The sequence below is a fragment of the Rhamphochromis sp. 'chilingali' genome (assembly GCF_963969265.1).
Source record: "Rhamphochromis sp. 'chilingali' genome assembly, chromosome: 5".
NCBI classification, from domain to species: Eukaryota; Metazoa; Chordata; class Actinopteri; order Cichliformes; family Cichlidae; genus Rhamphochromis; species Rhamphochromis sp. 'chilingali'.
Genome location: NC_137932.1, coordinates 20682834 through 20707696, shown reverse-complemented (window position 1 = coordinate 20707696; position 24863 = coordinate 20682834). Strand labels below are relative to the sequence as shown.

The 24863-nt window shown below is 38.2% G+C and overlaps 1 protein-coding gene across 4 annotated transcripts in view; it reads right to left on the bottom strand.

Moving 5' to 3' along the window:
* The window catches only part of fam184ab (family with sequence similarity 184 member Ab), a 220904-nt gene that overhangs the window by 8208 nt on the left and 187833 nt on the right, over positions 1-24863 (bottom strand). For 3 of the 4 annotated variants that reach the window (XM_080882220.1, XM_080882221.1, XM_080882222.1), the window contains 4 exons: positions 23000-23146; positions 6808-6925; positions 4913-5017; positions 1562-1818 (listed from right to left, as the gene is read on the bottom strand). In XM_080882220.1, the coding sequence (XP_080738346.1) occupies positions 1562-1818; positions 4913-5017; positions 6808-6925; positions 23000-23146 (627 nt within the window). The remainder of the gene's footprint in view (positions 1-1561; positions 1819-4912; positions 5018-6807; positions 6926-22999; positions 23147-24863) is intronic. The other variant, XM_080882223.1, reaches the window with a different exon arrangement.

Below are 24863 nucleotides of genomic sequence, written 5' to 3'. Positions count from 1 at the left end.
TTCCACTTAAAAATCTAAATCAAGAAAAACAAAGTGGTGAGGATTTGATTGAACCTGGTTTGCTCTACTGTAAGCTGCAAACAGTAGCATGTCTGTTAGCTTATTAGCTTAAAATTAGCTTTTAAAAAGTAGCCCTGGTTACTTTAAAAGCCAAAAACATTACATCAACCATGCATTAAACAGTTTTTTCTATTGTTTTTTTCCCCAGTGGTTTAAAGTAGTAGGATTAAACTTGGTTTTCAAAAAAATAGCCCTTGCCTGACTCTCTCAGTTGTCTCTAACAGTCCTTTTTCTATTTGGGATGAATTTATCGCAGAAAAGTGTAAGAGCTTTATGCTAGCTTCCAACCTGCAGTATAACATAAATCTCACACAAGCACTCCATCAGGACGATAAAACCTGATGTGGCTCTAGATAGTACTTTGCTAGGGACAGCATTAGTGAAACAAGATTTGGGTTAAAACACCCCCTTGGTTGGAGTTGGGAGTGACCGCTTAATGTAACACCATAACACCTTGAATGCAACGAGCCATGCAGCAGTTTTTATCTCATCAGTTAATACTATGTACTATAATGCCAGTTCACCCTGAATGTCTGAAACATGTATACGATGCCTGGTTCTACTTCCTAATGATTTTTTATAGTATGGGACTGTCTCATTGTTGAGGATTTCAATTTAATATTTTAGGGCCTTTGCCTTGGAATATAAAGCACCTCCTCAAGGTTATACAGCTGTTGTGAATAGAAAGGTTTTATTCATTTCCAAGGAAAAAATTATAATATGTTGACTAAACCTTGGTTGAGTTTGTTTTTCTGTGTCACCTTTAATGTCTTTGCATTTAAACAATCTAACATCACTGTATCTGGAGAATACCATAGTATCCACCAATCACCTAACGCCAAATCTTTAAAATAACTGCCTGATTATGTGATGACTAATTTTGTTGCAGCTCTAGCACCTGCTAAATACATATATTTTAATCTTGTTCCAAACAGAGTCAAGTGGAAGCAACACCTGGCAGTTTAACCAGTGTGTTATCTTGATTAAACTAATAACAAAAACTGAGAAAATCAAGTAGCAACAGCTGATATTTAAGCCAAAAAACCAAAGTAATGATCTAAAAACAAGCAGCGTTTTTCTGCCTTTTTTGTCTTAAACTCAGGTTCCACATCTTGCTTCTACAACTGTCAACAAACTGCAGAGGGGAAAGCTCAACATGGCACCAGCAATCAACAAGGTTGGGAATCAGCGAACAGTTGATCACAGCACAGAGCTTCTGAAAGCTTCTTTTTTTAGAATCTGCAGCTATAGCTGACAATGATTTCATGCTTCTTATGGTTTATGAAAGTGCCACACTTGGCAAGAAAGAATGAGTATAATAAAACAAAACATCTGTAGAGAAGAAGAACCAAGTTCTGTTGTTTGTTTTAAAATCTAAAATAAAGATATTATATATTTGAATGTTTACCTCTGGCCACGACTCACTTCAGTAAAAGTGCTTCTGAGGCCTGTGATTGGATAATTAATGCGCTGCTGTTAGTCGGGGCTGAAAAGGTCTCACCTCATGAATTTCTTGGGTTCGGTGGGAGGGGTCAGCGGGGCAAGAGGTTTGTTGGAGTTGAGCTCAAGGTGATGGAGGGGGGAGTTGGGGATAGGCTCTAGGCGACTGGGCGGGGTTGGGGGCGGGGGTGGTGGTTGTGGGGGCTGGCCGCTCCCTGTACCCACCAAGCCCATGCCCATACCTGCTCCCTCCAGAGCCCTGACATTAGGAGAGCTGCTCAATCTGCTGGCTGCTGTTTTCTCATTCTTTCTCTTTTGCTACACAGGAGAAAAAAAAAAGAAAAAAAAAGAAAAAGGAGGGGCACGGGGGTCAAAAAGGAGCAAAAGGGAAGTTTAAAACAAAATAATAATAAAAACTTAGGAAGTAATGAAAGGATAAAAAGGGCAAATGGAGTACAGGGAGAGCTCTGGAAGCTGTAACAGTCCAGCCAATGAGAGACAGGAAAGAGCAGCGTGCTAACTTAATAATATTCAAATGCTGATCGAAGCAGAGTGAATGGATCAGTCTGAAGACCGGCATTGCTCAGTCACAGTCTTAAAGCACCAGTCACTCTGAGCAGAATGAAAGTTCAGATGAGAAGAGATGTGTAAAAGCGGGAAACATCTCACACTAACAAATGGCTTTGAAAGCAAAGGAAGGCTGAAGAAAAGAAGACCAGTCAAATCGGGTGGCACATTTATACACACAAAGACATGATCAGAGAAAGGGTTTGCAAAGAAAACAACGCGTCACAGGTCAAAGTTGTACCTGAGATCGTGTCAACAGTTAAATCATGCAGTGGGAACCATTCAGCTCAGACACACATGACAATGAGACATTCTGTTAACCAGAAACATCTTCTGAACCTGTTTCCTGCTACGAGCTATGAAGTCCTGCATGAGAATGTCAATCTTGTTCTAAACCTTTTAATTTTCTGCTCTTTTGTACTTTTTTGCCACAAAAGGAAAAGGTCGGCACACTATTTACTTTAAAATATCAATTTAATTCTTAATGCAATGTAACAAAGAAAAGAGTATTAATTTCAAAGGAGCTTCTTTAGACATCGGTCAAAGAGAAAAATGAGCTGCTATTCTTATTGTAGAAGCACTAATTGATTTAAATCACCACGGCAACCACCATATGTCTGGGAGTGTTATCACATGGGACACCAAGAACAAAGAACAAAGGGCCCACAGAAAATCAGAATATTTGATCTGAAATATATTCAGTATACAGTCTGGATTAGAAAACACTAGGAGTGATTTTTGGCATCATCATAAAGATGCATTACTGAAGCAGATGTAGTACATTAAGCTGAATATTCTAAAAATGTTTTCTAAAAGGGAACGGGGATACAATTTGAGGGGGGAATTAAATTTAAAACATCCTCGTATCCGTACAACATTAAAAAGTTTTTGCATCTCTGTGTGTGGAGTGAAGCTGTGGAACAGACTAAGTAAAGATATGAAGCAATGTCCAAGCATGGCGCAGTTTAAAAAGCGGTTTAAGGATATGGTTTTTACAGGGTACAGGGAAAAGGTAGAGATTTTATAGGCTGTTCTTGTCTAATATTTTCATGTGTGTGCGCGTGCACGGGTATGTTGGTATGGGTATATATATATATATATATATATATATATATATATATATATATATATATATATATATATATATATATATATATATTTGTAGGTTGTGTATCCTTGAGGTGTTAATGGGGTTATTGAAAATGTGTATATGTGCGTATGTGTGTATATACGTATGTATGGATAGATAGAAACATATATGTGTATAAATAAAAAAAATAAAAAATTACACATAACATATAATGTAATTGCAAGGAGGTATTTCTGTAGTCTATTGATACTAGATAGTGGAAAAGGGGTGGGATTAAATAAGTTTATGCTTCTTCCTGCTCTGGCGATCGTGGCTCAAGAGTTGGGAGTTCGCCTTGTAATCGGAAGGTTGCCGGTTCGAGCCCCGGCTTGGACAGTCTCGGTCGTTGTGTCCTTGGGAAAGACACTTCACCCGTTGCCTGAGTAAATGCACTATGCTATATTTGAACCACTGGTCCCATCCATACTTTCATCCAGTGGAGTTAATTGTATTTTTAGTGGGGCCTGTGCCACCCCATGCCCCCCCTCTGACCACACCCTTGACAACTACAAGATGGTCGTCATAAATCCAGTAAAAAGAGAAAATACGATGCCGGTGTGACAGGAAGGAAAGAAAAACCAAGTCTCTAATAAACAATTGATTTTAAGGTATTTATTGAACCTTTTTTACACAAGCTGAGGGAAAGGTCTAAATTAAATTGTTTCAATTATCAAATATTAAAATAGAAATAAATGTTATTTATATGATTTCTAAAAATGTGCCATTTAATTATCCTTATATAGTATACAGAGCTTTTCCTTTTGTTGCAATATATTGTGTAACATTGGGGGGCGGGGGAGTCTGGTATCTAAATTAATGCTTGCTTTTGCTTATCTGGTTATTTCGCTAAACCAACATCCTATATACTGATTTTTTGAGAAGTGCTTTAAAGAACAGAAATGTTTGTTTTCAGCAGCTTTAAACAGATCACAAAATCAATGCTTCAGAAAAGCACCATTGTCCTTTTGGCTTTAGGTTTAAATTCTCTAGTTATATAATTACATTGAGCCACAGCGACTAACAGGAAACAGCATTTATTTAATTAAAGGTAATAAGAGAAAATAATTTTATTGCAGTCAAACTTCCTGATTTTATTTGACTGCATTCATTAAAACCAAAGGCCCTTTCCTTTTGTGGTGTTTTTATGGTGCATTGAAATCTATATGAACTGTGACACTTTGGTTCAGCTGCTGCAAACAAACAAGATCTTGGTATGTAGACCTTGGACAGCCTCCCCCTCACTCCTCAGTCTGTGCTATTATCTAGAAATGAAAGAAACACTACAGTTCCTGTTCCTCATGCCGTTTCCTGTCCGTTTCTCCATCCTTGACGACCTTCATTTTACAGAAAAGAATAAATGTGATAAAATTGATTTTTTTTCTCCCCTTGTCCTTCTACTGTCTCTCATAAACTCTGAAAGTTTTACTGGAACATTGTGATCCTTTCTTTGCTGTAAAACAACTTCATGTCTTGCTCTGTAAACTTTGCTAAAGGACGACAGTCACCTCAAAAATGGTGTAATTCTTAACAGGTATTACTTAAAATGATTTACTGTGGTACCTTTTTAAAACCTCAGCACTGATGGTGTTGGTTGATCAGCACGGATGTACATGAAATGACTTGGAGTGGATATCATCTTTGCTATGTAGTAAAATAATGGAGCAGGCTTATCAGAGTACCCCTGTGTGTGGCGTGTTACAGGATATTAGGGCCTACCTTAATGAGCGGGTTGATAACTCCCACATTAGGACTGGCGGTGAACACTTTGTTGAAGTTGGTCTCCCTGTTGACGAGTTCCAGCTGGTAGAACTTTTTATCGTCCTGGAGGAGAAAATCGTGTTAGCTGACAGCCAGTTAGGCTGCGGAGGACTCAGGGGAGTGTAGAGTGACTGAAAATCACACATTTAATGAGCTCTGTCTGGCAACATTTCCGAGTGGCACACAAACTTGACACTACAGTTTCATGTCTTTGTGAAAACTGCTTAAAAACAGCAATTCTCACAACCAAACTCTTCTGCCCACCAGAATTTTGCACCTGTGAGGTACCTTTTATGCACTTTAGCATAAACTTTTCACCTCCCAAGCACTCCAAACTGTCAGAGACAACTCCACAGCTGACTCAGACAGCAATAGTGCCTCAGCATTAAAAATGTAACCTGATTAATAAAAATCACCATCTCAGTACCACTGAGTGTCAGACAAAAACAATGAATCTCACAATGTTAATGAACTGAAGTAGATTAGGTCTCAAACTGTCCGAAAGAGAGAAACTAAGCCTGACAATGGTGCTGAAAATTGTGATGCAGCGTTTAAATGAAGACTAATTCCAACATATTTCTGAGGGTAGCAGTTCTGAATGCCAACATGTGAATATATTTAGCATGTTTCCAAGTTTGGACGAGTTGAAATCTTTTATTTTATTTTTAAACATTTCAATTGTCACATGAGGTTTCGGACTCTTCTTGAGAAACAACTTTGTGGTGTTCCTCAGGATTCTGTCTTGGGTCCTGCACTATTCTAATTAGCACCTTCTCTTTAAGTCAAATATTTACCGACTGTTCGTTTTATGAAGGACTCCTCACCCATACATTATTTTTAACATGTCAAACTCTGTGAGTAATGAGTTATTAAGCTGTATGTGTGTGTATGAGTAGTCGAATACATGTTGCTGCCCTCGACAGTCATGAGTGCAAATACTGCTTGATTAAACTACTTACTCATAATTAAGTTCATATTCAAAGGCAATTAACTGTTAGATTTTATAAGATGTTAAACACCCAGCCACAGTCACTACATGGTATAACTACTCGACCACAGCAAAATGTACCCAGATTCTGCACAGGCATGTCAACGGTAACCTGCAAGACGCTGGTGTTAGCACTGCTAATGTTAGCCACCCTTTACTAAATTAATCTGACGCTGTGTGTCTGAACTACTGACTGAAAAGGTCAAAGCTAAGTGTGAAACCATTTAGAATTGGACGAACCAAGTGCTTTTTTTATTGATTGTAAGACAAGTTCTTTGCTAAATGCTTGCTTTCAATTCTCCTCACACTCTGGCTTGTTTTTCTCTTTTGGTGTTCTCTTGGTTCTTTGATGAGGCTCATTAGCTAGCCTGTGGCCAGAAGTGACAGACAGATGATTAGTGCAATGGACGTCATTTAATTATTATTTAAAATGCGCTGGCCGTTTCCAAACAGCTTCAAAAGATGACTTCAAAGCTGGTTCTGTAGTAAAACCATGTGGTGTTTCACTTTAGTCTCGAATATAAGATAAAATATAGTAATATAGTATAAAAACGAGTATAAAATCAGTGTTGTTAGAAAAGTAACTTGTGAAAATCAGCACAACCTGAGCGATTTTTAATTGTACAGCAAACATTTTTTTTGTTGGGTTTATTCAAATGTTTAGCCTAGAGTTTTCAGGAGAGTTAAACATATATTTTGTGGGTCTGGACAACACTATCCATGCTTTCTCTATAAATCAGATAAGATCTGGAAAGCATTACTCATCATTTTTGTTCAGTGTGCAAACAAATAAGGGAGGATGCATTTTCCTCTTCATGTTTATAGCTATAGCTTCTTATGGTTGAGACTTTACCTCAATACCTACCACCAGTTTTTTGACTAGAGTTTCTCTCTCAGAAACCATATCTTTGAGCTCGGCGATGAGCTGCAGATCCTCAGGACGACTCTCTCTGTTCCTGAACTTATCCTCTGTTCCTTCCAACCTGTGAGATAAAGAAAAAAAAAAGACATAAGACCATAAATATCCACCCACAGTCTAGGCTAAAACAAAATTATACATATCTAAAAATCAAGCAACACGTCAATGCACAGTTTGATCCAACAAACTGTGTGCGTTTCTTCCACATATTAAATATGTGACATCAAACATTAGCAGGGAAAGATTCAAAGCAGGAACATTTGATCTGGCACTTTATAGTGTATGTTTACAAGATGGAAGCATTTAAGAGTTGAGAAAATTAAAAGTGTGTATCAAAAGGCGATTTCCTTTTTCATTACACTTTAATCAATAAAACAGTAATTGTCCTTCCTTTCTTCCCCGCCCTCGCCTCTTCTCATCACAAAAACCATTATGTCAGCAGCTGTGCAGTCCCTGTGGAGAATGTTTTGATTCTGTAACTTAGGAGAACTTTCAAAAATGTTATAATGGATTTATTTTCACACTGGCCTTTAGAGAAATCAACACTTTGTGTAAAAGCTCTGATTAATTTAACGTCTGGTGACGTTTTCCCTTCTGCACGCTAAAGAGCGCAGTGCAGTAAGCGAGTGACACGCTCAAGCAAGCAGTCATATGTTGTACTGTTGGCTTAAATTAGTTATTTTTTTAAGCTGTGATAAACTAAAATTTTATTTTGTGCACAAAACTCAAGTAAACATAAAAGAAACATGCCGTGATACAAGTCATTATGCCAGTCTCATAATTAAACAGCGATGCACTCAGTTGCAGTTACTGTGTACTGGGTTGCTAATAAATCAAAGTATTTTCAGAATATGTTTTTTTTTCTGGTCACAAGAATTATGACATGACACTAGGGCTGCTCGATTATGGCAAAAATGATAATCACGATTATTTTCACTGAAATTGAGATCTTGATTATTTGACGATATTTAACAATAACAATGTACGGAAGCGTAGAGCTGCCACCCAGGCAAAAGAAAAATACAAGTGTATCACGTTATAACGTGAAAGGTTTATTGTTCTAACAAGATACTTTTCCTGTTTGTACAATATACTATCATGTTTGTACAATATACTTTTCACGTTTGAACAACATAATATCACGTTATTACAATATACATAATTATCACGTTCGTACAATATAAATATTATATTGTACGAACGTGATAATTATATTGTACAAACGTAAAAAAAAATACCATTACAATAACATTTTTTATTGTAAGAACGTAAAACGTGTTGCATTCGGAAACCCAAATCCATGGTAGTTGTGGAGAGTGCACGCTCGTCAGAACTGGCACTTAACTTTGAATGCCCTGCTTTCAACATGGACACAAACACTGATAGCCCACTTCTGAGATTTCTTCGGAATCGTGGTGTACCTGAGGACTGTCTCTTACGAATGCTACAAGAACACGTAAGTGCACTCTTGAGGGGGAAACTTGTAAAACTCGCTTTTTACGAAGTTACAGCGTCTAAAAATGTGACATATTGCTAAGTTAGCAACCACAGCGGTTTTCGCTTCTCTCGCTTTGACTGCGTAAGGACGTAACGGTAGGCTGCATTGGTGTGGATCTTTAATATGGAATGGAAAATGTAAAACAAATTAACCCGCTGTATAAAACTGGGTCGTTGTATGACCACATGTTACTACTTAACCCGTATGCAGATTCCAGGTTTCTTAAATATATCGCTATATTATGTGATGCACAATGTTTCCTTGTTTATCTAAAAACAAATGAATTAAACTGTGTTTATATTGATATTTGTCTTCAATTAAAAAAAAACAGTGAGTTCAACCCTTTGTGCTCTGTGCAACTGAAAGATACGTGAATACTAATTTACTTTTTCAAAGGTGGGCGTTGTATATACTGTAATATTTCTATTAATAACATGTTAGAGTATCTCATTAATGTTGCTGCCATAGAGAGAGGAAAAGAATAAATGCTAAATATTGATGGCTGCCACTAAAATAATAACAGACAATTATCAAAACACATGTGAAATTTACATACATTTTTTTAGTGAGGTACCTCATGTGGTGTGGCAGCAGGTATACCTTGTACTTCTGTATAGTAATAAATATCCCTGTTATTACAGATTGATGCCACAGTGATTGATTTCATGGATGACAAGACCCTGTCTGATTACATCCCAACATATGGTGACCGGATAGCTGCCAGACGGTTCTGCTTGGAAAACAGTGGTGCAAGTACTAAGGAATCAAGAAAAAACTCATTGCTCGAAAAATTGAAGGAAAAGATGGGAATCAATGAAAATGAGAAGAAACCTGATCATGAGGAGGCATTTGTTTCTAAGAGAAAAAGAACATATGCAAAAAACAACAAATGGGCTGAGAAAAAGACACGAAAAATTGAGTTAGGGTGGATCCATGAAGGTAAGCAAGTGAGAAAGCGCAGAGGAGGAGGAACAAGGACCTTTGATGTGCCCAAAGACTCCAAAAAAGCTGACATATTACAGTATGCTAAAGATCTTTTCTTTCCAAGTGGAAAAAGCAAATTTGGAAGATGGGAAGTGTTCAGTCATGACATATTAGACTATCAGGAAGAGGCCGTATTTGATGAAGATGTCACAGTTGGAGAACTCTACTCAGCACTTAAAATGGGAATGTTGAGATTTTACTTGTGCACAAGAAGATTTTCCAATGATGAAGATGATGAAGAAGTTTATGATAGAGGGAAAACACATGTAAACAATGTTACACAACTGACTGACTCACATCAAGGAGATGAAGAAGCTTCTCACACTGTTGTGATCTCATCATCAGAATCTAGGAATGCTGATGAAGATGTATTATTAGACACATCTGAGGTAATGATTGGACCCTACCTTGGAGAGCCTCTGCCTTGTCAACTTGATGACACTGTAATAGATGAACCATTCCTGCAGTTTGAGGAAGATGATCTGGTCATCACATCCATTACACTTCCTCCAACAAACACAGCAGTCAGTAGTCCAGAAACATCTATAAGCAATGAAGCAATAAGCTCTGCAGGATCATATGATGTTGTCTGTGTTACCATCAAACTTCACAGGGTTACTATTCTGGAGGAGATGATCAGCCAGTTCAAAGATCCAACACTCCTCATACACCCTCTAAAATACACCTACATTGATGAAAAAGGAGCTGACGCAGATGGCGTATCAAGAGATGTGTATGCTGCATTTTGGTCAGAGTTTGTGGACAACACAGCTGAAGGAGAGGAGTTCAGAGTGCCATCACTGTCTCCTAAATGGCAGGAAGAAGAGTGGAAATCCATGGGTAGAATTTTACTGAAGGGATTTCAAGACCATGGATATTTCCCTTGTCGCCTTGCTCCTGTTTTCACAGTGGCACTCATCTTCGGTGAGAATCAAGTATCAGATGATCTGCTGTTTGAAAGTCTTCTCTTTTACCTAAGTCAATCAGATAGGGATCTGATAACAAGGGCACTAAAAGAAGATCTTTCAGATGAAGACAGGGATGAAGTGCTGGATCTCATGGATCGCCTGGATGTATCAGTGCTTCCAACCAAAGAGAACTTAAAAGGCCTTCTTCTGAAAGTCGCACACAAACAATTAATCCAAAAACCAGCATATGCCGCAGAGAAAATGTCCTTAGTTGCAAGCTACTTCCTAAAAGAAGCTTTTCAAAGCCCACAAGATGTCCTACAAATGTATGAGGATAAAAAGCCAACAACGAGAAAGCTTTTGAAGTTGCTTACTGCCTCTCCCACCACTCAAGCAGAGAAGCAGAGCTTCAGATTTCTGCACCAGTACATCAGAGGACTTGACGATACAGGGCTCAGAAGGATGTTCAGGTTTCTTACTGGGTCAGATGTCATCTGTGTTGACAAGGTTGAGGTACTGTTCACGCCTGTGGATGGACTGGCACGACGACCTGTGGCACACACATGCGGCCCTCTTCTGGAACTACCATGGACATACACGTCCTACCCAGAACTACGAAATGAACTGAACAATGTTTTGGCTGCTAAAAGCTCTTATGAGTTCAGCATAGCTTGATTAAAGTCCATCATGTTTAAACCAAAGAATGAAAGGTTTGCACTAACAATGACTGGCTATGAAGCTCTAAAGTTTGTTAAACCCACAAACAGGGAACACATCATTGTATAAAAAAAGAAAGAGCTTAAATTTCAGGGAAGTGTTTTATTTCATATTTGAATTTATTTTCAAAAATTGTGGATAACATCAATTTGTTTCCACCATGAAAAATGTAAATTTCAGTTTAAATTTTCATACTTAAAAGTTTTACTAGTTTAAATGTTAACTAATTATGTTTAATAAGTTCATATGGTTAGCAGCAAGTGGTGAACTATGCTTATTATTAGTTCTTATCATGTGTCAAGGTCCTTTTCCACAGGTCTGTGGTGCAGTTTTGTAGGATACAAGATGTCTGCTAGAGGGGATGTTTTGTTTAGTAATAATTCAAAAGACTTAATATTAATTATTTTCAAGTATATTTTTTTTACCTTTCCACCAGTCATTTGTTTAGAACATATTTTAAGGGAATAACTTTGGAAGGCAATGTGTTTGATGCAATAGTTGACTGGAATAAAAGACAGAAAATTGGCACATAAGTTAAGTTTTGTAGTGTTTATCAAGAGTCCGTGTTTTCTTCTCCTTGAACACAAATAAAAGGGAGGTTAACATCTAACACTATTTGTTAATTATTAAATAATGCAGAATTTGTACATTTACCAGTTTACAAGAAACTGTTCGTGGATGAATAGCAGTTGCACAATGTGTTCAGTAAAATTGAAAACAATATTTCATGAATGATAATGTATAGGATCAGCAGTTTAAAAAATGTTTTTTTGACAGTCTTAAAACAGAAATCAGATATAATAGAAATTCCGTTAAAAAAATAATTGGAAATGCCAAAAGGTTGGAGTACGCAGATTTGGTTAAATATATTTAGACATGCTTGCTTGCTACTATCTTGAACCGAAAATCCAAACAAAATAATAATGAATGTCTTTTCTATTGTTTATTGCACAAATAAAACATTGTACCCAAAAATATATGCGTAAAAATTCCCAAAGCCCAATTATATTTAGGTTTATAAGTCCTTCAGTATATAGGCTCTCAGGAAGAGATACAGTTCAATGGATTCATCTGCTGTGCTTGGTGGAAGTAAGAAGTTCTCTGACATTATAAGGCAACACAAGCTGAAAACGGTTTCATCACAGGTATAAGGTCCTCTCTGTTGACATTCTTGCTTACAAGCATCCACTGCCTCCCAAGAAACCTCTTTCAGATGATCCTGTCCTCCAAAGAGATGAGGGATGGTGTACATGAGAATCGGACGTCCACTTGGAGCAACTGCATTTCTGCTTCTGCGTATTATGTGGGTGTTCCACATATGTGCAACTTGCTGCAGCTCTTCCTATTAAATATTAAAAATTAAAAAATCTCATATCAGTAAAAGAACACATTTCTCTTGGCTCAACATGTTACCCAAAAACGGCGCTGGCACGGCTGGCAGCCTTAACCCAATTTCCCTCGGGATGAATAAAGTACGATCAATCAATCAATCAATCAATCAATCAATCAATCAAAAGCACCACACAATGACAGTCGGAAAAACAGAGTTTATCAAAAATACTCAACAACAAGCATAACAGTGGTAGACACGTGATACTTTGGAAAATTTTAAGTAATTATTAAACGTGAATTGTTTTAGACAGTGCGATTTTATGTTTCTGGCCAGTGAAATATGCATTTTTTTTCATATCCTCAACGGAGTGATAATAGGGATGGTGCATGGTAGGTGTTAAAGCAAACTTTTTATTCTCTCTCCGTGTCTCTCTTTCTCTCTAACACACACACACACACACACACACACACACACACACACACACACACACACACACACACACACACACACACACACACACACAATGACTCATTAAAAGAATATAAACATGGGTACATACCTCGATGACGTTCAGGCACGTAAACAATATGAGCTGCTTGTCCAAAAAACATCCAGAAAAGCAATCATGGTCTTTTAGTTCCTGGAGACAATTTATCCAGTGCTGAGCATGATGTCGTCTCAGAAAGGCCCACCAGCCTTCAATACGCTGATTGTGATTGCTGGATCCAGTAATAAAACAGTTTCTGACGTTCGGATCCATAGTCCAGCGCAAGAATCGTTGCATCTCGGCCATTATGACATTTTCTGTTCCCAAATCAGAGCGAATCCTAGCAGGTGTTCCCATCCTCTTTTCAACTTCTGCTATGAAATATCCAGCAATGACTTTGGGATCATTGTTTGTTGAATAGGCATGAAGCCAAATCATAACTCTCGAAAACCCATCAATAGCTCCATTTATACAGATTCCAAAAGGCTTCAGTTTGTCATAGGAGTCAACATGCCACATGAAATTTGGTCCAGGATTTACATACGTGCGTCGCATTAGGCGATTTCTGCGTCGTTGCTCAACACCGTAAGGGTCAAGATATTTCAGTAAATGTCTCACAGTACTCTGCGTGACAACATAACCTGCCTGAATGCAGTTCAGGTGATGTAGTTTGTATCCATGGAGCCTCCCATGTCCCTCCAGTTGATCAATAAGAAATCGTGCCACCTCAATCGGATCGGACTCATTCTTTCTCCTGTACAGTCCCATGCGTTTTAGGTTTCTTCTAAGTGTCCGCATGCTTATCACAATACTGTCCAAACTGCTCAATAACAGCAAAATCTCCCCATGCCTCAATCCAAGCATAAAATAGAACTTAATTAATTCCAATAAACGAGCCATTTTCTCGCACTCTGATCTGCACTGTCACCCACTTCACTATGTTTTACACTTCCGTATCTTTACGGCAATATATCATGCTCGAACAATAAAATATATGTTATAACGTGAAAATTTTATTGTTCAAACAATATAATTATCACGTTCGTACAATATAATATTTATATTGTACGAACGTGATAATTATATTGTACGAACGTGATAATTATGTATATTGTAATAACGTGATATTATGTTGTTCAAACGTGAAAAGTATATTGTACAAACATGATAGTATATTGTACAAACAGGAAAAGTATCTTGTTAGAACAATAAACCTTTCACGTTATAACGTGATACACTTGTATTTTTCTTTTGCCTGGGTGGCAGCTCTACGCTTCCGTAGATAACAGTGCAAATGTTTGCAATATAAAAAATAAATGAAAAATGTAAACATCTATGTTTAGTGAACTTTGCAGTGTTGCTCTGTGGTGCAGCTACAACACTGTAGCAAAGTTTACACACTGTGTCTACTTGATCCACGTCTGACTCCGCGAACCCACAATGTTTCCACACCACTGAAGTTTTTTTTTTACCTCTCTTTTCAACCAGCAGTCACTCTCCTCTCCAAATAACTTCTGCTTAGCTTTCCGAGCTTCCCTCTGGTAATTGTTGTGACACGTGTTCGAAATGCAGAGAGGTGCGCTCGATTTGCCACACGGAGCAGCGCGAGAGTAAAGCACGAGGGAGGGGCTAATAATCGGCTCAGTCATTTTTAATGATCGTTGAAAGCCCAGATCGTAATCGAGATTAAAATTCGATTAATTGAGCAGCCCTACATGACACCCTCATAAATTTAAATTAGGAAAGAAAGAAAAAAGAACTTAAGCAAAAGAAACAATAACAGGAAAATGAAACCATCAAAGCTCAGTTACAGAAACTTTTATGTGAGGCGTTTTAGGAAATGAAAACAGGTCTTTTTGATCAAACACGACTTCTTTTCATGTTTAGCTGCAAGCATGTTTCTAGTTTTGGTAATACTTTTTATTATTATTTGACAGTGAACTTAAAAACTTGTTACACTAACACAGTACAAATTTCCCTGGATTTTTCTCCTGTATCTTGTTTATAGTTCTTAAAATTTTGTATTTCAGGTTATTTTTTAGGGTTTTTAGTCTTTTTTTTTTATATTGTGTTTACATGCTGAGTACCAAATATACTTAATTGGTTTTAGACTCCCCCATGTCCTTTTCTTTCTTGTTAAGTCTACATCTCTGTCCCCCCCGTGCGCTACCTCCAGTTTCAGTTTAGTACTCTGTTGTCTCTTGTTTTTTGTCTTTTATTTTCGTTGTTTATTGTTCTTGATCAGTTTCAGCTGTCCTTGTTTCCCAGGTGTTTTCCCTCCTCCTAATTGCCCCTTTTCTATACAGTCAGTGGCGTCTTCCCATTGTTTATAGTTCTTAAATTAGTCTTTGTCCCAGCGTCTGTCTTATACCCTCATATATTCAGACTCAGGTCTGTTGTGTTGTGGCTTTTGCATTTTGGACTGTTTCAAGAACCTCATGAGGTGTCTTCTGAGTTAACTCAGGTTATGAGTCTCTTCAGTCCATTTTTCATAACATGATTTTTTTCATTTTAGTAAGCTTCACATTTTATATATTGATGGGTTGGAGGAAAATAAATCAAGCACCCATCTTTTAACAGCTAAATTTGAGCTTTTAAGTATTTAACATAACAAAAAAATAAAAAAATAAAATGGCAGTAGTGATTGCTTTCTTTAGGCCAGCTTCTCTTCTAGATAAATTGCAGTCACTCCAAAGAAAATCTGGCATTGGAGTGGAACAGCCAGTGGAGCTCATCCAAGTGATGCTGATAAAAGCTGATCTGCACTTTCGTCAGATATTAGCTCTGCTGTTGTGCTGGTACTTTTGAGTTTATCAGACAGGCGATTCATCATTTTTTTTCCTGTTTGCCAAACATTTTCTGCTGCTCAAGTAGGAGAATATCTACAGTATGAACCAAACTAAATTCTGGTTGCTGCTTTGTATTGTTCAAGTGCAATAATCACTTTAGGGATCTAGAGTAAATTCTGAACACGAAAGTAAAAATATGAAGGAAAGGAGCTTGAGGCTGTTGCAGTCTTTGTGTTTTGAAACTGGATGCTACGAGCAAGGGGCAGAGAAAGGACATAACCTCACCCTACAGCACACCCTTTTTTTGGCTTTAATAGTAATTATCATTTAAAAAATTAAAGTCAAGTTGTATTCAATGAGATATGAAACTTGCTTTGCTTTGCTTTGTCTTAGCTAATTAACAACGTCTTTAGAGATATGTGGGCCTCATAGGGTCACGTCTATGCTCGCCTTTTTCTTTTTTGTTAGGCAAAATATAGCTGATGTTATTGTGCTAATCTTTATTTAAGAAAAATTCAAGTTGGATCCTTTTTTACTGTTAATAACTGATTATCTATCTATCTATCTATCTATCTATCTATCTATCTATCTATCTATCTATCTATCTATCTATATATATATATCTGTGTTCAAGCAGACTGAGTTGGTGCTAAAACAGCTCTTCCTCTGAGCAGGAGCACACTGAGGCCAAGTGTTTAGTGACCAGCTATTTTTGTGCCCGAGTACCACAGCATCAGCAACCCTTCGCTGAGCAGAAGGACCCTCAGTCACACCCACAGGAAAAGCAAGGGAGCGCTGTGCCACCAGTGGCATTTATCTCATTTTCAGATTTGTTTCAGATCACACGGACAGACGGTTTCCAGCTTACGGACAAACACACACACACAAAACATCATGACAACCTGCAGGGAGAAAATCCGCTGCATGGTTAAGCTGATAAGAGACGCTGGACAGCCACGACTGCTCCAATATGTCACCAGCAAACCTGCAACACTGTGTTCATGTGGATTTTCTGGAGGTGCTTCATCTTCTTGGTGAAGGTGAAGTCTGTGATAAGATGATGACTTAGAATCTCTCAGCAAGAGTCTGAGGTTTCAGGATTTCAAATGTCCCAAAAACAGAAATGAGAAATGGTCAGGAGGGTTTCTGTTATCTTTGCCACCTTCTTATCATGTCTTGACCTTTTCTCTCATAGCCGCTGTTGACACACCACATTCATGCTACTCACACCACATCAGCAGCTGAACGAACAAATGCATGACCCACTCATGTTGTTGCACTGGTCCATGTGCACAGTGTTAACTCTGAATAGTTTCAGCTGTGTGGTTGCAGACACAAACTACTCATTAAGTGAACATTTTTCCCTAGTTGGTTTAAACTTTGTAAGTACAATAATATACACCAAGACATACAAATACAAAAATGTCGTGAGAAAAATGAATGAGAAACTGAAGAGTCATTTCGAAAACTCACTGTGCATTTATGATAGAATATGGAGATATAAAGAAGCACTCATCAAAGAAAACGTTAAAAATAGAAAAGAAGGCTAAAAGAGAAATGAAGGAAAGATCCAAAAGGTCACATTAAGCAGCTTTCATACTGTATGCTTGATATTTTCTCTATAAAGACTTTATAGGAGGCAGAGTTTTATCTATGGCAGCCAGAGACAGCTTGATCTTTAAAGGAGCAGTTTGATTTGTTTGGTCGTGCAGCAACAAAATTTGTTTTCTCTTTGAGAAGAAATTGGTGTTTTGAGACTTGCAGGGGGTTTTCTGCAGGATCCTTGGAGTCTTTTTCAATATTGCATTGCTAATGTTGCAGAAAGCAAAACCTCTGCGATATTTACATACAGTTTAATATGTGTTAATTTGAGAACTGGTGTTGAAGTGTTAGACAGTAATTATGCTTATGGTGCCGCTATCATGGTTCTGGATTCTTTTGGTCTCATTTTTATTTAGTAATCTTTTCTTTCTTTCTTTTTTTTTTAAATACACTACCTGTGTTTATTTAACAAGTCAGTCCCCAGTATATACAGTATGTGGACAAAAGTGCAGGGCCACTTACATATTACATCTACATGATCTGCTCATCCATGGAAACCATGCCATGAAGCTCCTGGCATACAGTTTTTATGCTGATGTTAATCCCAGAGAAGATTTGGAGCGCTGCAGTGTTTGAGTCAGCAGAGTGTTGGCAACTTTTACACATTATGCATCTCAGCAGATAACACTCTGTAACTTTACATAGTCTTTGCAATACTACTACTTTGGACCTAAGTTTTGGACTAAAGATCTAGATTGTACTCTTCTTCCTGGTGTCCTGGAATTGAGTCCCCTCCCTTTGTGAATTTTTCCAGTCATGATGTACGACCTCAGCTGGAAGGCTGCTAATACGACTGCAGACATGACTACAAACTGAAAAATCCTAACTTCATAAAAACAAAAACCCCGCAGGCGAGCTTTTAAACTCCCAGAGGACCGAGCAACAAGGTGCACAGGCAGAGAGCAAAACACTGAAATATTCATGAAAACTAAACAGTGCAGCAATTTCAGGGGATATTTAGAGGGAGGGTAAAGCTGTCGCATCATCACAGTGATTAATTAGGAAGGGACACAGCTTGTTAAGATAAATCTATGCTGTACTTAATTAGATGACAGAAAGTGGATTATCTAAGAGGAAAGCCCTAGAAATGCATCTTTAGGGACTTGAGTGAAGACAGCAAATCAGGAAGTTTTCCTGACTTTATTAAAGTAAAATTCTTACCATAATAACAAAAAACAAAAAACAGCCTAGAATACATCTGTAACCTAAATTTCCTGCATGGACTACAAACCTTGTGCCCTGATAATGATGTAGATGGTTTCATGTTTTTTCTCTTTGGTAAGGGTTCATTAAGAAGCAAGGCTGGGTCTGATTTCAGATAGATTTAAATGGACTAAAATGAGTGTAATTCAGAAAGAAAAAAAAATCTAAAAAGTTTATTTGAACTCAACACACAACCACTGATCACAAATTTCAACACATTAATCTCTAGGATCAGAAAAAACAACAGGCAGAAACCACAAAAAAACTGACACTGAAATGTGATGCAACTAAAGTCAAGCCTTGAGATGGGATTATTTTCTAAAACACTTTTGTGGCATCATTTTTAAGTTTTTGATTAACTATTATTTAATCTTAAATAAAAGAGAAACTAAGAAGATCTTAACTTCTTGCTTTAATTTTTGCCACATGAGACTGTGGCAGGTTTAGTTCATGGAAACACTTAATTCGTAAGACATGTTTTTTTTCTCGAATGAATGCACTTTTTCCCCCAAAGTTAAATAATTGTGATCTCAATACTGACCAAAAAAATGTGGGAAAAGCTTGATTTTCAGAATTGTTGTACACTCGCTGGCCACTTTGTTACACCTGCACACCTGTTCAATTGCTTGTTAACAAAAACGTCAAATCAGCCAATCACATGGCAGCAACTCAATGCATTTAGACATGTACACATTTTCAGTTCAACCTAAAGTTCAAACTGAGCATCATAATGAGGAAGAAAGGTGATTTGAGTTTGTGGCATGGTTGTTGGTATTTCAGAAAGCGCTGATCTGCTGGGATTTTCCCATACAACCATCTCTAGGGTTTGCAGTGAATGGTCTGAAAAAGACAAAATATCCAGTGAGCGGCAGTTCTTTGGATGAAGATGCTTTGTTGGTGTCAGAGGTCAGAAGACAATGAGCAGAATGCTTCTAGCTTGATAGGAAGGTAAAAGTAACTCAAACAACCACTCGTTACACCCAGACTGGGTGGCACTCCTGTCAGCTAAGAACAGAAAACTTGCCTGGTCTGTTGAGTCTCGATTTCTGCTACAACATTTGGATGGCATAAACAATATGAAAGCATGGATCCTGCCTGCCTTGTATCAATGAATACCAAGTGAACATTGTTTAAATTTCACAGCTTAACGGGAATATTTGGTCATCCCACTATAACCATAGTGTACCCATCTTCTGATGGCTGCTTCCAACAGGATAACACACCATGTCACAAATCATCTCAAACTGTTTTTTTCCCCTGATTTCTTCAGCAGACAAACCAGCAGCAACTGTACAATCCCATCATGTCAATATGGACTCAGATCTCTCAGGACTGTTTTCAGCATCCTGCTGGATCTATGCCATGAAGCACTGAGGCAATTCTGAAGGCACAAAGGGGGTCTGTGAAAGAGCCTGAAATGCCAACCTTATTTTTTCCTCATGTTGTTGCTGTGCAGGTCAAAGCAATCATTTCTTTTACTATCTTATATGTGCCTATCTGTCAATGTGACATCATGCATTCAGACTTGCGCTGTAACAAAAGAGATAAATGTCAGACAGCTGCTGTAACGCTTCACATGCGTTCAGATACTGTTGGATTACAGGAAAAGGGTGCAGTGTGTTATGCAAGATAATGTTGAAGGGTGGATGCAAGAACTGCCCATTCAGGGTGATTCGGGTGAATTCACACTGTTCATCTGTGACCCAGCAGGTGGCGCTGTGCTCTCAGCAGAATCTGAGTAAAAGGAGGTCAACTCTAAAGGGTAGAGCTAGCTCGCTACATGTTTCCTGATGGTCTCTGGACACACACACACACACACACACACACACACACACACACACACACACACACACACACACACACACACACACAGCATGTCTCCGTATGAATTTTCATTTTTCATCTCCCTGTTTTTTATCAGTGTTGCTTTCTCTTCACAGATTCGGTTTCATCTCTTTCCTTCATGCTTTGACATCACAGATCGCCCACCAACAGGAAGATTACCTTAAAATTCACCTTATTTTTACACCCACTCTTCTAAACATCTTCTCCAGTTTTCTCTTTCAGCTTTTATACCACATCTCAGTCTCTGTTATCTATCTTCCTCACATCCCCTCAGCCTCCTTTTTTATTTTCCTCCTATACATACATTCATCACTTACAATTCACCCAACATCTCACTTGACCTCTCTTGCCTACAGTATCTTCACTGCATGTCATCAGTAATACAACTCTCCCTCTTCATCTGCAGTAATAAAAAAACCCCCACACGCATACATTTCCTACCACTAATGAGGTCCTTTAACCCCTTTCATCAATTCTTGGCGGTCTAAATGTCTTTGATCCACATCTATACATCAACTCTGATCTGTGCTCAGAGTTCTTCGACTGAGTAACTTCTAATTTACAGCATACTTAAGGACTCAGAGGACTTATGCTTTAAAGGAGGCAATAATTTACATTTCTTTTTGTTTTATCACCATGCTTGAATTCTCAACTTTATTCAGTGTATAAAGAGTTTAGCTGAATGCCTCATGTTATGAGACTTCAATTGGATGAAGTTGCAGTTTTTCAGGGTTGAATCTGGTGGTGAATCACCCTCTGAAGTTCTTCAGTTTCACATTGGAGAACAGAAAAGCTGCAGCAGTGTGATGTTAACCCTTGACACTCACCATACAATATAATTTATAGATTAGAAATGATTACAAGTTGTATTTTATTACAGGAATGATTCACTGTAGGACTAAAATTGCTTTTGGGTTAATTTGCTCATGTCAGGTTTAAAGGACTTCCTCCAGTGGAGTTAATTCCCATAGACTCGTGTGTTAAAAGTCCCATGGGGGTGGGGGGTGGGGGGTACTTATTAAGCTCACTGATCTTAACCTTTTGACTGTTTGTGGTGTTGGAGCCTTTTGGAACATTTTTCATACAATTAATAGTGTCTGAGAAATAATATGGTCTACTTAGCTTGTCTCTTACTTAGCACTAAGTAGCTTTGTTTTGAATGCTCAATTTAAGCAGAATACCTAAATATGTACCAGTCTCTTTAACATTTAAAGGTGCAAATATGGTCACGACTCCAAAACCACTGAAAAAGGAGAGTCAAAACACCACTTGATTGAGTCAAGGTGAACAGGTCTAGATCTGATTTGCTGTGGATGATATCGTGGCAAAGTTCAGCTGGTGAATTAAAACAGCCAATGTTAGCATGGAAGACCAGGATCTGAGACACGGCCTGGAGCTTTTCATGAATAGATTTCACATTGATTGGACTGGCTAAGTGCATATGTAGGTCCACATGGGTGGCACTTCAAGACCCAGATGATGTACTCTTTATGTTCATAAAATATAGTAGGAAACATCTTCTTTTTTGTACAAAAATCTTTCATGCCTACTAAATTGATGGAATTTAATATAATTTAATATCAGGGGCACTAGCAACACACAGACCATGCTGAGTATACGTAAAGGATTCAATATATTTGGGATTTACAGTTTGGAAGTGTTTTTTTTGGATGTTTGAAATAGTACATTTGATGGCGTTGACATGTCATGATTTTTTTGTGTAAAAAAAAAAAAAAGTTTGTTTGTGTAGTTGGACTTCAGCCTTAAACTCCAGGTAGGATACTGGTGACACTGGAGATATATAGAAGGTTTCTATTTTTGGACTGAACAGCTCATGTACAGTGATGTTTAGATGAAGAGAGCAGACTTTACATTTACTGTCTGTGTGAAGAAGACGTGCTGATGGTGCAGGCAGCACAGATCCATTGTTATATGACAGTTTCATTAATTTAGAATCAGCTGTCTCATACTTCCAAGACAGGTCTGGGCGTTGTTCCTTAATTAAATTGATTCCATATACAGATGTGAGAGTGTGAGAGTGTGGATAAAGGCACATTACAGCTTCTACACGTGTAATCCGGAGCGCTATACTGTGCTGGCGTTTGTGTTTCTATTTTGCCAGCCTTTGATTCATGGATTATCATTTCTTTTTGTGATCTGTTTGTGTTTTGGAGACTGAATACATTATTTCCAGATGACTGCAGCACAGGTAAATATTGCAGGTGCACTCATTGCTTGAAGCTTGCAGTAAATCTCTCATGGTGCCGCCGCTTACGGTTAGGCAGTTTCGTTACGCACTGTTGTGCTCAGCGCAGTGATTTAAAATTTATGACACGCACAATGTGATTGGCTGGGAAGAAAAAAACTCGTTGCACTTTATACTCCATTCCACCTGGCCAAAAAGGAATAAAGGAAGTCTATGCTTTAAGTGTCTCATTATGAAGTAGTGACTGCACTGCATGAACAAACAGGAAACCCACATTTTTTTTTTAAAGACTCCCCAAATGTGAAAAAGAGCATTTGTCTAAAAAACAAAGTTAAATCTGTAGAAGAGATCTGACTGTTGCCTCTACTGTTATTTTCCCCAGAGACACCCAGTCTGTTTATTAGGATATAGTGGGATATACTTTAATGCTCGCACTTGACCCTGGCAACGCAGAATGACATCATCTACGATGAATAGGCTGACCTGCACTCAGAATCTGTTAAGTGTTACTCGTCTGCAGCTGTACAGCTGTTTAAAGGCATATAGTTTTTAAAATGTGTACATACAGTATCTGAAGGGCGGAGATCTTGTCTTTGAGCAGTTCCTGGGCTTTGTTGAAATCTGACAGCATGTTCTGCGTCTCCCTGCTGTGGACGGCGCTCAGCTCGGCTAGCTCCCGCTCGTGTCTCTTTGTCAGCTCCTGCTCATGAGCCCTGAGGAACGAGAAGAAGAGTCAGCCGACAATTTGAAATAGCATTTAAGATTTTTTTGCATGCAGTGTCCAACTCACTAAAATACTGCCATCACACCAAATGTGAGATGAAGTTTTCACACTGCCTTCGTACACACAGAGTCTATGCAATGAGACAAACTGACACAAATTTGCACCGGGCGATGTGAACGGAGCCAAATCTGCATTTGTACTATTTAAAATATAAAACCCATCAGCCGGGATTCTCCTGAAGCTACAGACAATCAGAAATGAAGGACAATCTTGCTGATGCCATTAAGGAGCAGCTGGAGCCGCTTCAGCTTTGCAGGACTTTCTGGCAACTTCTGAAATTATTTTACCTTAACTTAATTCCCACTATCAGTTGTGTTCCATGGATTCGATTTTAATAGAGAGTATTTTCTGGTGTATGAAAACTTGCCAGTAGTAGAAACAGCAAACAGTGAATCAACAGTCGACCTTTGAATCATAAGAGCCAACATCCTGTGGCCACAGCAGAGGTTCAAGACAAGTTTAGCTGTTTGCTGGCAGACATAGGATGTAGATAAGTGCACTTGTGGTTTTCTTGTCTCTCAGTATTGATAACTTGGGTTTGCACTGGCTATGTTTAGTGTCCGGGTGGGATGTGCCAGAGATACTGTGGCTCGAGAGTGCTAACCACTGGCCCACCATCACCATAAACATCAAATAACCATGACCTAAATAGGAGGAATAGGAGGATTCTGCCAATGCTGACTGGGTGGCAGGTGTTAAACTCATACACAGTTCTGGTTTCTGGTCTACAGGGATACAGCACACTGAGGAAGTAACTGTCTCTTCCTGTTTTTGTAGGTTTTTTTGGCATATTTGTCAACACTTACATGTCTCAGATCATCAAACAAGTCTTAATATTAGACAAAGATAACCCGAACAAACAGACATTTTCTTTGATGATCTGAAGCATGAAAACGTGCCAAGAAGGGTAGAGCGCAGATACTTTTTAAATGGTATTATAGATGCTTAGTCTCACCAACGGTGATGAAAAACACAGAATTACTTGCAATATTTTAGCTCCGTCTAACGTGATTCCGCTTTTTGACTCAAACCCAACCCAAATATCAGATCGGTGCGCCCCTACAGCACCTCAGAGCTGTTGCCAATTAAAAGAATCATGATAATGACCGAAAAAACAATTAATTATAATTGCATTATATCGCACTGTTCACTTTTAATTAACAAAAATATTAAGTATATCCCATGTTTCACATCACATCATGTTTCACTTTGCTTGATCACAATTTAAGCTCTGGGATAAAGTGCTGTTTGCTGTAACTCAGAGGTAATAGATTTATTTTTACTCTTTAATATATGAGGTTGCACTTTAAGACTTAATCAGGTCCTGCAGACTCTCTCTCTCGCTTTGTATTTTTCTCCCAGGACGGGCAAAACATAATGGATTGCTCCAGGGAAATGTTAGTGAGATAAGAAAATCCAGAGACGGATGCACGGAATGAATTCCTAGAACATAATTTCATGACAAACACATAATTAATTTAAAATCATAATGAAACTGACATGTATGAATATTTAATAAAAAAATACTGCAAAACATGTGCACAGCAATATTTGAAGACCTGGACAAGGGGCAGGATGATAAAAGAGGATAATGAAATGAGGGGAATAAAAAAACAAAACAAAACGAGTTGATGAAAGCGAGGAGG